Source organism: Myotis myotis, unplaced genomic scaffold (assembly GCF_014108235.1).
Source record: "Myotis myotis isolate mMyoMyo1 unplaced genomic scaffold, mMyoMyo1.p scaffold_m19_p_14, whole genome shotgun sequence".
Classification (NCBI taxonomy): Eukaryota; Metazoa; Chordata; class Mammalia; order Chiroptera; family Vespertilionidae; genus Myotis; species Myotis myotis.
In genome coordinates, this window is record NW_023416318.1 from 29,949,311 (window position 1) to 29,965,395 (window position 16,085).

Genomic DNA, 16,085 nt, shown 5'->3' on the forward strand with positions numbered 1-16,085 from the left:
GACCTATGTGGGGAGAGGCCTGAGGTAGCAAGGCCCTATCCTTAGGAAGCTATAGTAGCAATGCAGGGCTGAAGCAAAGGCATTAGGATAGCCGGCTGGAATCCAGTGACTTAAATGTTGCTTCAGTGGGCAAAAGTGTCATTCATCATGGGGCTGGTTCCCCAAAGGACCTATGCGTATGTGCAGGGAACTCATCATTTTGCTATTATAAAAATTGATTAGGTCATTCAGAGTGGAAATTGATGCCAGAGGTTTGACGCTAATCAGGCTAGAATAACAAGCTGGGGAATGAGACAGGTCCCTGCCAACTGGGCAAGGAGCTGGTCTAGAGGCACAGAACACTGCAGGGAAGCACTCTGTCCCTGCCCTGGGAGTCTGGGAGGTCTGACAGTGTCCTTCAGCTGCATCAGAGACTCCAGGGCAAGCTCCTAGAATGACATTTCTCAGGGCTTCTGTCAGAGGTTGGCCAGTCAAGTGGAATCTGGCCTCAGAGGCCCATGTCTGGGCCATCCTCCCTGCTGAAGGAGCTTGTAGAGATGGGGGTATGCATGGATGGGGGAACTGGCTGGGATGATACCAGTGAGAGCCTAGGGGAGCCAAAGTCTTGGGGTGGGGGAGAGATAGATAAGATAGATAGATGGATAGATAGATGGATAGATAGATAGATAGATAGATAGATAGATAGATAGATAGATAGATAGAAGATTGAAGTACATTTTGCCAATAGTAACAATAGTCTGCTGCAGTGGAAATAACTTGTGCTTGTATAAGATGAGGTGTTCTCCTCCTCACACAAAGGTTCCTCTGCCCCTTTCTAAGAAAAATCATTGCAAAACTAGCCACATGCCACCCAGTGCCAAGATGCCTGATTCTGACTATAGTGATGGTGGAATCTCTCCCTATCGGTCCCCTCCCTGACACAGGAGCAGTTGGCTCCATCTACACACTGGAAACACTTCTAGGATGATCCAAGACTCCAGTGTGTCCTGGTTTGAGAAAATCAGTGTTCCAAGTGAGATGCCGTTCAGCTTTCAGCCAGCTCCTCCTTCCTCTACCCCCGTGTCTGCACTTGGGGCATGGGGTCAGAGGGCCCAGTGAGTGGTGGGACCACTGTGAGCACCCTGATCCTTAGGGGACTGACACTGTTGCCAGTCTGGCTCGACCTTAGCTTGAGTGTTTTTTAGGGTGGAGCCCAGACAGCCAGGTATTTGGAGTGGTAGGCCAGGTTTGCATTTTGCCGAAGTTCACCCACCTAGGGTATCTAAGCAGTCACCATTATTATCTTTTTGTTTTGTTTTTGTTAATCCTCACCCAAGAATTTCCATTGGTTTTTAGAGAGAGTGGAAGGGAGGGGGAGAGACAGACAGAGAGAGAAACATCAATGTGAGAGAGACACATCCATTAGTTGCCTTCCACATGAGCCCCAACCAGAGCCAGGGATTGAGCCTGCAACTGAGGTTCGTGACCTTGACCAGAATTGAACCCGGGGCCCTTCAGTCTGCGGAGAGCTCTGTCTCTGAGACAAACCAGCTAGGGCACCATTATTATCTTTTATCTTCTGGCATCTGTGTAGTCTTATCACCATCAGGGTCTCCCTCTCTTGTGGAAGGAGAACGGACAGAAAAGAGGTGTTCCTCACCACAGAACTTTGTGACCCAGCATGCAACCCACCCGCAGAGAAGCTCTTGCAGTAATAGCACAGAGCACCCTCGTTTCTCCAGTAGCCGCAGTGCATAGGGAGCGATGATGCCTCCCGCCCCCCAAGAGCACATCCCTCACCTGTAGGCACAGGATGAGGGGGGTGGGGGGCAGTTAATGAGTTCCCTCTAACACCCTGCCGCAGCCAGGTTCTTATCCAGGCTCCCGACCCCGGGCTGTTGGGTCCTGGGAGCTGGGGTGGGAGAGGAGGTCCAAGCAGCAGGGCGGGGCCTGGACGCTTCCTCCTCCGTGGCACCTGGGTCCCCTATTCGTGCTTGACTCCTACCCTGTCTCTATTCCTCAGCATCCCCGCCCTGTCAGCACGCTGCTTCAGTGACTGCACCTGCCCCCGACTGGGGGGAGATAAGAGGCAGAAAGGAAGAGAGAGCATTTGGGGAACACAGCGCAGCAGGGTGACTGGCCTCTCCAGGCACCGTGGGTCGCCGCAGCCCTGGAGCCGCCGCCCCGCGGCTGCGGCACCGATGCGCTGTCCGCGGTGCTGACGCCGGCCACCCCGCTCGGTGGAGAGAGGGAGGAGATGCCCTCATTCCTCGGTCGCCCCGACTCCTTCCCAAACGGAATCATTTCCCCCAAAGGGACCCTCCGAGACCTGACACTGCGGACGGATCCAGGAAGGAGAAGCGAGCGGGAGGAAACTTAAACTTCGGACTGGAGCCCGAGAGACGCGGTATGAGGAGACCCCCCCAGCCCCTGAGACCGCAGGGCATCATCAAATTGAGCAAAGTTTGGCAGCAGCTTGGAGATAAGGGAGGAATTCTGGAGACGAGGCGCCCCCGGCGGGGTGGTAGCAAGCACCGCAGTCGCGACACCTGCTTTGATGCCCCGCATTAGTGCCTCCAGAGCGACAGGGAGGCGGGAGGCATCGCAGCAGCGCAACTCCCCACCCCTTTCCTCTCTTCCTTACTCCCCCCACCCCCACCCAACACCCCGCCCCAGGCGCTGGTGACTCCGCCTCTCCGTGCCGGGCGGTTCTCTGGCTGGAGCTGGAAAGGGAGCGCTTCCCAGGACACAGCTCGGTGCTGAGGCTGAGAAGCCGACGCCGCTAGCTCAGGCCCGGGGGCGGGGGCTGGACTGCCCGCGCAGCCCGCGCCTGGGAGCTGCGGACCCGGGAACGCCTGATGGGACGCCCCCAGGGGTTCTGTTCGCACCCTGCTGCCAAGTCCCAGTCCTAGGCGCCCGGGCGCACAGCCCGCCCCGCCGCAGCCCGCGGCCTGACTGGGGGGGAGTATGCGGCCCCGGGCCCCGCGGCCACCGGCCACAGGGCGGCGGGGACCTAGCTGCAGAGTCCTGCGCCCGAGGGCGGCGGGCGAGGAACCGCGGGGGCCAGCGAGTCGTCGGGGCAAGAAGACGAGCGCCCCAGCCCGGGCTCCGGAAGGGCTGCGGGACCTGTGTGCGGCCTGAGCGCCGAGGAGGAGGCGGAGGCGCCCGCCGTCCAGGCTCTGGAGAGACTGTGAGGGGCTCCGCAGCAGCCCCGGACCCCCGGCCACCATCCTCACGTTTCTGCTCCCACGGGGGGGATGCCGCGGCCCGGGCCCCGAGCACCGCCCCGGCCCCGGGGCTGAGCTCCGGACCATGTCCTCCCGCAGCCCCCGGCCCCCGCCCCGCCGCTGCCGCCGCCGCCTGCCGCGTCCCTCCTGCTGCTGCTGCTGTTGCCGCCGCTCGCACCTCAACGAGGACACGGGGCGCTTCGTGCTGCTGGCGGCGCTCATCGGCCTCTACCTGGTGGCGGGCGCCACAGTCTTCTCGGCGCTGGAGAGCCCGGGCGAGGCGGAGGCGCGGGCGCGCTGGGGCGCCACCCTGCGCAACTTCAGCGCGGCGCACGGAGTGGCGGAGCCGGAGCTGCGCGCCTTCCTTCGGCACTACGAGGCCGCGCTGGCCGCCGGCGTCCGAGCCGACGCGCTGCGCCCGCGCTGGGACTTCCCCGGCGCTTTCTACTTCGTGGGCACCGTGGTATCCACCATAGGTGAGCAGCACGCCCGCACGCGTTCCCTCTCCGCGCCTTTCACCTGCTGCCCCTTCCCATGCTGGGCGGCTGAGTCCGCGTCCAGCAGCTACCCCGTCTCTCCGAATGCCCCATTGCCTACTTTCTTCTCGCCCTCTCTTCTTCGCCCGGGCCCCTCCTTCGGCCTCTTCTCTCTCTTAACTGGCTTCTGGTGCGGGAGGCCCCTCCCTGGAGCTTACCCAGCGAAGACTCTCCTGGCAGCGTGGCCGGATGGGGTGGAATCCTCACCCCGGCACTGGCAGACCCGGGGGCCGCCTGCGCGCCAGCACCTGCCAGCTCCATGCCTGAACCTCTGTGCGACTCGTTTTTCCTCTATAAAGGCCCTGTGAGCACCTGGGCCTTCTGCTTCCTTTCTATTTCTCACCGCCCCCCCCCCCCGCCCCTCCCGCCGCCTCAGTTTCTCCATATAAGTAATTTGGAAAGCCCCTTCTCTCCATTCAGCGTTTTACTCTCCTCTTCTCTCTCCCTTTTTCCACGCGTTCTCCCCTCAGCAGCCTCTAGCCCAGCGGTTCTCAACCTGTGGGTCGCCAACCTGTGGGTCGCGACCCCTTTGGGGGTCGAACGACCCTTTCACAGGGGTCGCCTAAGACCATCGGAAAACACATATATAATTACGTATTGTTTTTGTGATTAATCACTATGCTTTAATTGTGTTCAATTTGTAACAATGAAAATACATCCTGCATATCAGATATTTACATGACGATTCATCACAGTAGCAAAATTACAGTTATGAAGTAGCAACGAAAATAATTTTATGGTTGGGGGTCACCTCAACATGAGGAACTGTATTAAAGGGTGGTGGCATTAGGAAGGTTGAGAACCACTGCTCTAGCCCTTTTATCCAAGCAATGCGACCACTCTCCCCAGAATCTCTTTCCTAGATCCCCTTCCCACCTGCTTTTCCTCGAGTCCACACTGCCCCCTCCTCACAGAAAAGCTGGGCGACTTGGAGGCCAGACTTCAGCTCCTCTTGTTCCCGGCCACCCTTGGTTTTCTCTCCCTCCTCTGCACGCCCTCCTCCCACCCCCAACTTTCCCTCCAATTTCTCTACTTCTCATCTTTGCTACCTTGACACTTTTTCCAACCAATAGCAGCACCAAGGGGTAACTTGGGCAGGGTGTGTGGGGGGTAGGGGGTAGTATCTCTATACTTGCCATCATCCCTTCTCTCTCTTTTTTTACAAAATATATTTTTATTGATTTCAGAGAGGGAGAGAGAGATAGAAACATCAATGATGAGAGAGAATCATTGATTGGCTGTCTCCTGCATGCCCCACACTGGGGATCAAGCCTGCAACCCTGGCATGTGCCCTGACCGGGAATCAAACTGAGACTTCCTGGTTCATAGGTTGATGCTCAACCACTGAGCCATGCTGGCCAAGCTCCTTCTTTCTTTTTGGTATAAACAGCTCATGGTTTCACCACCTTACAAAAAATGTTTTGTAAGTACTCCTTGAGGCCCCCTACTTTTCCCACTCCCCCCTCCTCTGAGCTTCTTCTGTAGAGATCCGGGAGCCACCACTGCTCCCCATTCCACCCCACCGTCTCTTCTCCTTTCACCCACTTTCCCCATTTCCCCCATCTCCCTGGCCCCTGGGTGTCACATGAAACAGACCTCCTTCCCAGTTACTGTACAGGGTGCAGATTAAACACACGCTTTCATTTTGGCAAAATTGTGTGTGTGTCCAATCCTGCTTGGAGTCCCAGAGTGGGAGAAGGCACTGGGCTGTTTGGACCTCTAGTAGTTTTGGAGGAGGGGGCTGGATTCACTGGGCTGATACGTGAGGGATTTCATAGACACGCCTTCCATGGGTGGGTTCTGGTTTGGCTTGGTATGCCAGCCTAGGCTGGGGAGCACGGACTAACTGACCAGCGTAAGCCATCACTGATGGCTGCTGGGAGGCAGAAAGACGGCATCCATGCGCAGGATGTGAGCAGCTGGAGATGTCGCGCTCAGTGTGTATGTATCGTTTACTAAAGGGCTTCCTTTCCTTCAATGATTTTTCATGTGTCATGCTTGATCTGATTATTTTAAACTAAAAAAGGCAAATATGGCCCAATTCCAACACACAAATTGGATAAAAATACCCTTTAAAAGCCATATCATGTTGTTATGGAGATTGAAGATATAAAATGACCCCCTCAAAAAAATCCCCTTTAAAGAGCTGCATCAAGTTGCTATAGCAACTAGAGTGTTTTTTTAAGTGCTTTAAAAGTACTGAGGATGCTTCGTCCTGAAGGATGACATCATGTGTTCATAGCTCATTATTGATTTGTGCTCCTCCTTTTGTAAACACACCTTTTGCTCTCCTCCACCGGGACACACACCTGTGCACATATTGGGAGGCCACAGCCTTTCTCTCCCAGTGACAAAGGAAAAGGTTAGCAGGATCCTCTTTCCCTATGGGCTGTGAGTTCATACAGACCGGGCCCCATTCCTGGGACCTGCTGTCTCGGCTTCTTTGATAAGCTCCCATCAATTTCTTCATTCACTGCCCAGCTATAGCTTCAAAAGCTTCTCTCAAGCTTTCTGCACAAAAAATCAAGTCAGTGTTTTGGCAAATTGTTCCAAGCCCCAGCCTTTAATCTACTGGCAGGAATGGCTGTTCTTTAGGCAAGTGGAAAAGAACTATGTTCTCTTTCTCGATTTGTGTCTTTTGGACGTAGGCAAGCAGTGTAGGAGGGCTACACAGAAGCGTATGGCTGTGCTACGAATGACCCAACATTGTTTTCCAAAATCTGCTACAGGAAAACATTCATCTCTGAGAGGAGCTGCACTCAGGGACCAGAACCTGCTTGTGGACAGCTCAGCACTGCATGAGCCCCTTGCAGGGATTGCCAAGATAGCAGCACGAGTAGCATGATCTGGGGCAGTGGTTCATATTGGTGAGATAGGTTCTGCTGAATCCCAAAGTAGCATGATTGTCATTTCAGCTTTCTCTTGCAAAATATACTTGGATGCGATTTAAGTAAAGACCTACTTATGTCACTTTCTTTTCTGCTCACATCGTTCCTTCCCCTTAAATGCCCTGAGTCTTCAGAGACAATGATTACTATTACTGGTGCTTTTATGGATTCAGCGGCTCTGGGAGCCAAAACTCAGTCCAAAATGGGCACAGGATCCTCTATCTGCTACCTTGCCCAGTGAAGAGAGAAATTAACGTGCACTCAGTTTTATTTGATTAGTGACTATAACAGCATGAATGGTCCATGCAGCCGTGTGAACATTTTGAGTGTGTGTTGTGCAGACCCAGCTAAATGATTCATCTAGACCAGTGATGGCAAACCTATGACAGGCGTGTCAGAGGTGACACGCGAACTCATTTTCTTTGTTAAATGGCATTTAAATATATAAAATAAATATCAAAAATATAAGTCTTTGTTTTACTATGGTTGCAAATATCAAAAAATTTCTATATGTGACACGGCACCAAAGTTAAGTTAGGGTTTTTCAAAATGCTGACACGCCGAGCTCAAAAGGTTCGCCATCACTGATCTAGACTTTAGTATAGAAAAACCCTTCTTTCCTTCATTACATAAACATGATGTATTGTGTATGTTAGACCTGGTGCTATGTTTTGAATAATTAAAGCTTATTCTACCAGGCAAAGGTGAAAGCATATTCCAACATGGGCCATTAAATCGATGATTAGAACAAGGAGGGGACCTTTGGTCCAGTCCCATATAGCCCAGAATGTGAGGGCACTTGTCTCAGATCACAGTTAATTGTGTGTTCAGCTGGGTCCAGAATCCAAGTTAAGTAGTGTTTGTTCTACCAATTTCATGCATATCATTGGGTTGCACATTCTTGTTTAAGACTGAAGTATTTAATAATGGATGTGTGGCCCTGGCCGGTGTGCTCCATGGTTAGAGTGTTGACCCTGGGCACTGAAGGGTCACAGTTTGATTCCCGATCAAGGGCATGTACCTGGATTGCAGGTTCGAACCCCAGCCCCAGTTGGGGCATGTGCAGGAGGCAACCAATCTCTCACATCTCTCTCTCTCTCTCTCTCTCTCTCTCTCTCTCTCTCTCTCTCTCTCTCTCTCCTCTCTCTCTCTCTCTCCTTGTCCCTCCCTCCCTTCACTTTCTCTAAAATCAATGGAGAAAATATCCTCAGGTGAGGATTAGCAACAACAATAAAAATAATGGATGTGTGGGTGTGGGTGTGCCCTTTCTTGAGCCATCAGGGCAGGGCTGGGCAGGAGGACGCTCTGTTGATCAGGCTGCCAACTAATTAAGTCCAGAGAAAACTTGAAGGAACAGGCTTATCTTAAAGGTCAGTCTGACTAGAAGCATCTGGCAGGTCTTAGACAGCTGGGAAGGCAAGATCCCACCGAAAAGGTCATCAGAGACTGGAATGCTAACAAGTGGGAAACATTCTAGTAAACTCTGATCCAAGGACAGAAGCCACTTGCTCTCAGTGTGTGTGTGTGTGTGTGTGTGTGTGTGTGTGTGTGTGTGTGTGTGTGTGTGTTTGGGGGCAGAATTGGGCCTTCAGCTAGAGGGAGACATAGAGGGAAAGTTCAAGTGTGGCTGTATGTACCGAGGGTTAAATGGAACATCATGATGGGATAGAATGTTTGTCCTGACATTCGGTGTGAACAGGGTCCCATATCCAGAGCTAGGCAGCTTGCAACCATGTAGACACAAACGTGTGTCCATACAACACAGACCCTGTGAGAAAATTTGCCTGTGATTGTTCAATAGTCGCTGAGGCTGTATAGCTCAATCTGAATAGAGGAAAATAAAACCAATTTTGTGGTCTAAATTACTCATATTGATTGCTTACACTGAACTGAAACCCTAGGTAATTATTATTTATCCCACTTACGCTACGCCACATATTCCGAAGGGGTTGAAATCAAGTTTGTTTTAATGTGAATGTATCCATTTATTCACCCCTCCATTTAACAAAGTAACTTGTCATAGATGCATGTGTGGCCATTGGCATGTCGTTAGCTGTGTGCCTTGTGACTACATGAACTCCTGAAGATAAAGATGGTGGCTTGTATCTTCTTAGTAGTAAGCAATATTCTTGGAGGCAGTGCTCTAGCTCAAAGATATTTAAACAATTCAAAGAGTATTAATCCATCACTCGACATCCTAAAGGATGTTTTATTGGTTTACTTTGAAAAGATTAAAAAGAAACTCCCCACTGGGGTTTTAATTATGCAACTGCTGTCAGATTTACACACAGGGAGGAACATATTTAAAAGTCTTTCTCAAATGGCAGCTTGATATAAACAGAAATCTTTTTACTTCTTTTTATTAGGATTTCTGGCAGCATATTTCAGCTATAAAGCTAAAACCATGGCTCTATAGACGAGATGGTATAGGTATGAGACTTGTCACTTTCAGCACTGCATAATTTAGCTTGCAGCTTTCAAAATTAGGCACACTTAATTATTCAATTGTGAGATTAGTAACAAGTCCTAACTTTTTTCCTCTTTTTTTAACATGGATTAAAAAAAATTTTTTTTCGCTTCAAAGGAAACATTATAAGACCGGAATATCACTACCACATTTGCATTAGACTTTCATCTAACATGAATGTAATCCAGACAGAAGTGGTTCTGATACCAGGAATGAAATACATTGCCCAGAAGGAGAGCAACACCTTTCCTCGCTTATATTAATCTCATCAACTATTTTTTATTAAAAGACTAGAGGCCCGATGCACGAAATTTGTGCAAGAGTAGGCCTTCCTTCCCTCTAGCTGCTGGGAGGCGCCCGGGACCTGGGCTTCCCTCGCAGCCCCGGCTTCATCCAGAAGGTCGTCCGCAGATAGCAGGCCCGGATGGCAGCAGGGCAGGCAGGATGGCGCTGTCCCGCCCCACCGCCCCAGGTCACAAATAGCAGGCCCAGATGGCAGTGGGGCAGGTGGAATGGTGCTGTCCCACCCTGCCTGCAGTATGCAAATTAGCCACCATCTTTGTTGGCAGTTAATTTGCATATCGTGCTGATTAGCCCATGGGAGGTGTAGTGAAGGTATGGTCAATTACCATGTTTGTCTATTATTAGATAGGATGATGCTATGACAACTTTTAAGGACACTTAGGGAAAAGCAGTAGATTTGAAGCTCTAGATGGAGAGCAGGAAATGCATTCTCATTCATTGCTCCATCCTCAGCTCCCAGCACTGGACCCAGCCCATGGTAAACACTTGATAATTATTTATTCAAAGAATAAGACAGCAAGCCACTCGTGATCCAACTGCCCTAACCCAACTCTTCATCTTTGCAGGTTCCTCTGCAGTTCTTTGTCACACCTTTTGTGGGGAGAAGGAAGGGAACTAACTGATCTGTTCCAAGGTGTTATCATCAGTGTTTCCCTGTTTCCACATAGCCTTCACATACCAGTGTTAGTGGGTGCGTGATATGTGTTCCATTTGGCTGCTGTGCTATCATTTACTACCCCTGTTGCTGAGGGGCTGGGTGGTTCCCTGTTTGGGGCTATTTTTAGTAATGCCACAGTGATCATCTTTATGCAGATGGCCTTTTCTTTTTGCAGTATCTCCTTGGGCTGAATTTCCAGCAGTGAAATTGCTGAGTCAATGGAACTGCTTGGTCTCTCTCCCGAGCTGAGCCTATACCTTTACAAAGCCTAGCAGAGACTGGACAGTTATACAGCTAAATGTTTCTTGGGTTCTCCATTTTCTTTTTAAGTATGTTTTTTATTGATTTGAGAGAGAAAGGAAAGGAGAGGGATAGAGAGATAGAAACATCAGTGATGAGAGAGAAACATCAATCAGCTGCTTCGTGCATACCCACTACTGGGGATTGAGCCCACAGCCTAGGTATGTGCCCTGACTGGGAGTCAAACCCATAATCGTTTGGTGTATAGAACAACGCTCCAGTCAACTGAGCCACCCGGCCAGGGCCTTAGGTCTGTTCAAAGGTGAAGGTCAGTGCCCCCACCCCCCCAACAATTATAGTGGGACTCCTTGCCATAGTATGGCTGCCTCAGACTTAGAGGAGCTGGGAGACAGAGCAAAAGGCCATGTGCCCCTGTGGTCACCCCCTGCCCAGGGTCTCCCTCAGACTTCTGGTCCTCCCTTTGCCTCTACCCCGCTCCAATGACTTTCTCAGGATCCAGGGTTGGGACAGGGGCTGCCAGTCAGCAAACCGGAAGGGGTGGGTGGGTGGACACTGAGGTGAGCACCCAGAACAATCTTGACCTCTGACCTCACCTGAGGCAGTGGCAGGATTTTTATGCAAGGAAGGTTGGGAAGGAGAGAGTCTTGAGACTATGAGGTCATAAGACTTTCCACGGGATGGAGAAAACCTTTGCACGGTACAGGGGAGGTGCTGGGAGAGAGGGGAGAGAGAACTGAAGTCCATTGGCCCACACCTCCAGCCAGCTCTTGGCTGCCACCCTTCCTTTCTGGCTCTGGCCCCAGACGTTCTATCCTAAACCCTGTCATTCCCTAGCCAGCCACCAGGTCTAGCTCTTCCTTAGGGGAATCTAGGCCTCCTCTGTCAGCCACCTGTGACTTTGGTGGAGGATGCTCTGGACCCTGTCTGTGAGTGTCACCTCCTCCCTGGGCTTGGGTTCCAGTCCCAACTCGGCCACTTACATGTGCTCCTGTCGAGCGGATGCACCTGTAATGTGGGTTTCCTCTGTAAAGTGAGGATAACAGTGTTTCCGGCCCCATGGGGTAACTTTAAGTATGAATGAGCTAATCTGTGCACAGTGCTTGGCAAGCCCTCGGTAAGCGTTAGCTGCTCAGAGCTGGGCTGGACCCCCTGGTGAACCCTGAGCTACCTCGCTGCACAGGAGGGACCGGGGCATAGCTCATCCCCTGCGGCTCCCTGGCCACCGCACTCTGTGCCCAGCCCTCTGGGTCTCAGCCACCCCTGCAGTGTGGCATCTGCCTCATTCTGATTGGCCACTGTCTCTGGGGCATGTTGTGTCCTACTCTGTTACATAACTGGACTGGGAGGGTGCTTTGGAAAATGCATTTTCTCTGGTTCCTCAACTAGAATCTTTTAATAATTTCTCACATGTGTCTCTTTAATCTTTTTAAAGAACATATTTGGCAAATATTGAATGAGTGATGGAGTGGTGGGTTAAACCCCCAGTGCTTCTCTTGCCCCCCATCCCCAGAACAGCACCCTGTCTTGGTTTCTGGGTGGGCTGGGGCCTCTTGGTGTGCTTGGACTTAGGGGGAGGTTGTGGAGCTGAGACCAGCAGAGAAGCCAGAGGTGGCTGGGGCCAGGTCCCACCACACACCTCGGAGGTGGATCTGGTGTCAGGACGGCAGTGGAGGTCGTTGGAGGATGGCACTGCGGCAAACAGCCATATTGTGGTGGGAGCCACGGTGCTGCTCTAGGCCCCCAGGCCCTGGCATCACCCTGCATGCTTCACTCTGGGCTAACACAGCTCCCCTGATGGGTGCAGAAAGCATTCCCAGTCAGAGGTCTCTGGGGGTAGATCAGGTGCCAGCATCTTCCTGCTCCATACTCCACCATGCCAGTGGCAAGGCCTTTGTTTTAGGGTTCAGGAGGGGTGACCGAAGCATCAGTGACCTCACTGATCATCTCCCCACACGTGTGGGACCTGCTTGCCAGTTTACTGTACTGTGTTTTCACTCATGTTTACTCAGGAACCTCCCCAAAACTAATGAGGATGCTATTATTCCATTTCACAGATGAAGAGAGAGACTCAGAGAGGTTAAGTGACTTGCCTGGGGTCACACAGCAAGTGAGTCAATGCCAGGATAGAGGATTCAGGATGCTCAGAATCCTTTCTGCTGCCCCTGAGCATTACCACAAAGGGAGCAGAATCACATCCCAGTCAGATCTGCTGGGAGAAAGGGCAGGGAACCTGAGGGTGTGAAACAAGGTCTCAAGCACAGCTTAGAAACTTGGATTTGGCTGTGCTGTGCCCCTTGCAGCCCCAGTGGCTAGACTGAACTGGAGGCTGCCTTCTTTCTATCCTTCACACCCTCACCTCTCCGTGAGGGAGGCCGCCAGGCAGAAGGAGAGGGTGGAAAGGCATGTGCTCTATGCAGCTCACTGGAGCTCTGGAACCCGTGTTGGAGCGAGTTTTGGAGGCCCCTTGCACCAAGCTGCTGCCCAGAGAGGGGGCCCCATGACTGGAGGGCTCTTAGCCTTGCATCTGGGATAGCAGCAGTGGGCAAGGAGAGGCAGAAACAGAAACCCAAATAAGCCAGGAAAGTCTGGGGACACTCCCGCTCAGGCCCGGGCCTCCCAACAGCCAGCTGGTTTATGAGAGACTCTGCCCAAGGTCATGTCCTGGAGACACAACTGCCTGGATGTTAGGGGAATGCATGACACCAAGCACCTGCCAGTGCACTACCCTCTCTAGTCACTTACCTGCTGGCCATCCCCCCTCACCCTCTGCCCCACTTCACCCCAACCCCTCCCAGTCACCACCTCAGTCCCCACCTAAACTCCTGGCATGTTAAGCCTCCAGGCCATTGCTCATGCTGTTCTCTCCACCTGGAATGCCCTTCCCCCTCTCTCCATCTTCTACTGAGTGAACTTGATCTTCAAGGCCCAGCTCAAATGGGGCCACTAGAATGAGACCATCTGTGAAGTCCCTCTTACTGCCCCCAGACTTAATGCTACGTGTTTGCTTCTGTGCCATTTTCCCTGGCCATTATATAAGCCTCTGTTCAGTGGGGTGAGATATGTCAAAAGCTGGCCCAGGACCCCGCACATAGTGTCAGAAATTCCTTTCCTTTCTTCCTCTTCCAGATCAGGAGCTATGTCTCAGCAGTGTTTATCACTGCCACGATTAATAACAGTAATAGCCATAATGGCAGCAGCTGTGCACTGAATGACTACTTATGAAGAGGGCCCTGTGTCTGTGGATGCAGATCATGAAAGCAAAGAGGTAGTTTCTGTAAATCATGGGGCATAGTGCTTGGCACGAAGTGGTGATTGATCAATGTATGTTGAATGGATGGAATAAATAAATGAGTGTGACTGCTGGGGGGTGGGGGTGGGGGATGGAAAAGGCTGGGCCCAGGCCAGGCTCCAAGAACCTCCCAGCTCCTTGCTCTCCCTCCAGGCCCCTGGAGCCAGAGGGGCTGGCTGTGCACCGGCCCCTCCGCTGGACCTGGTTTAACGATCTCTCAATGGCTGGCAGGTGCACAGCAGGCAGCCAGCTCATTCTGGCTGGGGCTCCCCTGGCGGACACTGCTGTCTCCGTGGCTCTCTGAGTCAGCTTGGTCTTTTTCCCACCCTGCCGGGCCCGGCAGGATCCTGGCAGTGAAACCAAAGCAGAGGATTCTGAGCCTCAGCCCCTATCGCCCAGGAGTGCTGGGAAAAGTCCTGGGAAAGGCCAGGCTTCTGGTCCCAGCTCTCCCACCAACTCAGATTCCCCATCTGGGCCTGGCCTTGGCGGCAGCCCCCGCCCCTAAAGAGCCTGCTGAGGTCTACCCCTTAGCCCAGTAGTTCCGCCTTGTCCCTCACCTGTCCATGGCCCACCCTTTAGAAAACAGATGTTGGCTCACAAATTGGACCAAAGTTTTATCAGTAACTAAACACAGTTCCACAAACCAGGAAAAACCACCACCTCCTCCCACACAACCCAGCACCATCACAATGCCTCCAAAAATACTCGGGGAGGCTTTTATTGGAATTGGGTGTCCCAGCTTTCTGGAAAGTTACAGTTAGAGATAAACACAAACCCTGAATCTCACTCTGTGTGACTTCTCCCTAGTCCTTTCCAAATGGCCACGCTCTCATTCCTGGCTGCCAAGTGTTCTGAATTCTGAGCTGCTAACACCAGGACCTGCCAGAAATGCTGCAGGGGCAGCCCAGGCCCAGAGGGAACGGAAAACACAAACTGCTGCCCATGCTGAGTTGGTTGGCATTTCCTATAGGGGCAGGGCGCATTTTGGAGACCATGCAGGTTTTGATTATTGGACTCTATTTTTAAATGAAGATGGAGGAAGGAAAGCTGAGATGGCACATGAGCCCGCTCCGAGGGAGGCTTGGAAACCCGGGCAAGCAGGCAGGAAAGAGGACCCTCCTTTGTGGGCCCTGGAGTGGGACTGCAGAACCTGGCCCTCCCTGCATCTGGGAGCCTGGCTCTGCTCTTTTCTGCCGTATCTCCCAGTGCCTGGCACATGGCTTGGCACAGCCAGGGGGCTCCAGGAATTTTTGTGGTAATGAATGTTTGTCTCCCAGATTCCCAATTCTCCCTAGGCTCCAGTTTAAGAAAATCCCCATTTACAAATTATTCACTTTGTAAAAAAAAGCTTCAATTTGCGAAAGAATTCACCCCAGGCTTCTGTAAGTAACCCAGCATCCGAGTGCATTCAAAGTGAGCTGCAACATGCAATGTGTGCCAGAAAGCCAGCTGCTGCCTGAAGTCCCCTGACTGGCATTGCCAGCTTCACACAAACCCCAAATCCCTAAGGCAGCACAGTCCCTAATGACAGGGGCTGGTGGTCAAATTAGTAAGCACTACCCCTAACCCAGTGGGCAATTTAGAATCGAGTATGACAGAAGCTCAAGTCGGTAGAGTGCCCTGTACTGGCTGGAGCTGGTAGGGCAGCTGGACTGTGTGCCTAATGTAAAGCGCCTTACAAAGCCCTTTGAATCACATTGTTCAGCCAGGCAGGTGGGTATTGTTCATATCTCCACTTTAAGAATAAATACAGCCCTGGCCGGGTAGCTCAGCTGGTTAGAGGATCGTCCTGACACACTGAAGTTGCAGGTTCGATCTCCAGTCAGGGCACATAAAAGAAGTCAAACAATGAATGCATGAATAAATGGAACAACACATCAAGGTTTCTCTCCCTGCCTCTCCCTAAAATTAATCAATAAATAATTGTTTAAAATTAAAATAAATACATCTGCATCATGGAGACAAATTGCCATGTGATGTAGGGGTTGGGAAGAGGTGCTGAGGGCCTGGTCCTGGGTTTGAATTTCAGCTCTGTCATTGATGAGTGGGGTTGCCAGGTATGTCTGCTGCTCATTCTGAAGAAGTCGGGCTCCTTGCCTTCCCCTCCACCGCCCTCCAGCCTCCCAAGCATGGCCCACCCAAGACCCCAAGCTTACATTCCTTGACCATCTCATCCACAATGTTATTCTTGGTGCCACTCCAGGAGGTACTTGGTTCTACCTATGCCCTTGCTATGACCAGTAACTGCACTGCCTTCAAAGTTTTTGACTCCAAACGCCTCTCCTTCTGACCACCCACCTCTCATCCCTCCAGCTCTCCAATGTAATATCCTTGAGCCACAAGACCTGCGTTTTCCTACTACTGTTTCCAGCATCTCTGGGTCCTTACTTCTTTTCCAACCCAGCTGAGATTTACTGTATTTCCTCTGCAAGGACCCTTACCTTCCTGTGCGATACCTCTCTCCCTACTCTGCCACC

At 51.9% G+C, this 16,085-nt stretch overlaps 1 protein-coding gene across 1 annotated transcript in view; it reads left to right on the top strand.

Annotated features, from left to right (window-relative positions):
* The first annotated feature begins 2,698 nt into the window (after positions 1-2,698).
* Positions 2,699-16,085, top strand: part of KCNK12 (potassium two pore domain channel subfamily K member 12) — a 36,436-nt gene continuing 23,049 nt past the window's right edge. The window contains exon 1 of the mRNA XM_036334649.1: positions 2,699-3,682. Coding sequence (XP_036190542.1) covers positions 3,292-3,682 — 391 coding nt within the window. The 5' untranslated portion in view covers positions 2,699-3,291. The remainder of the gene's footprint in view (positions 3,683-16,085) is intronic.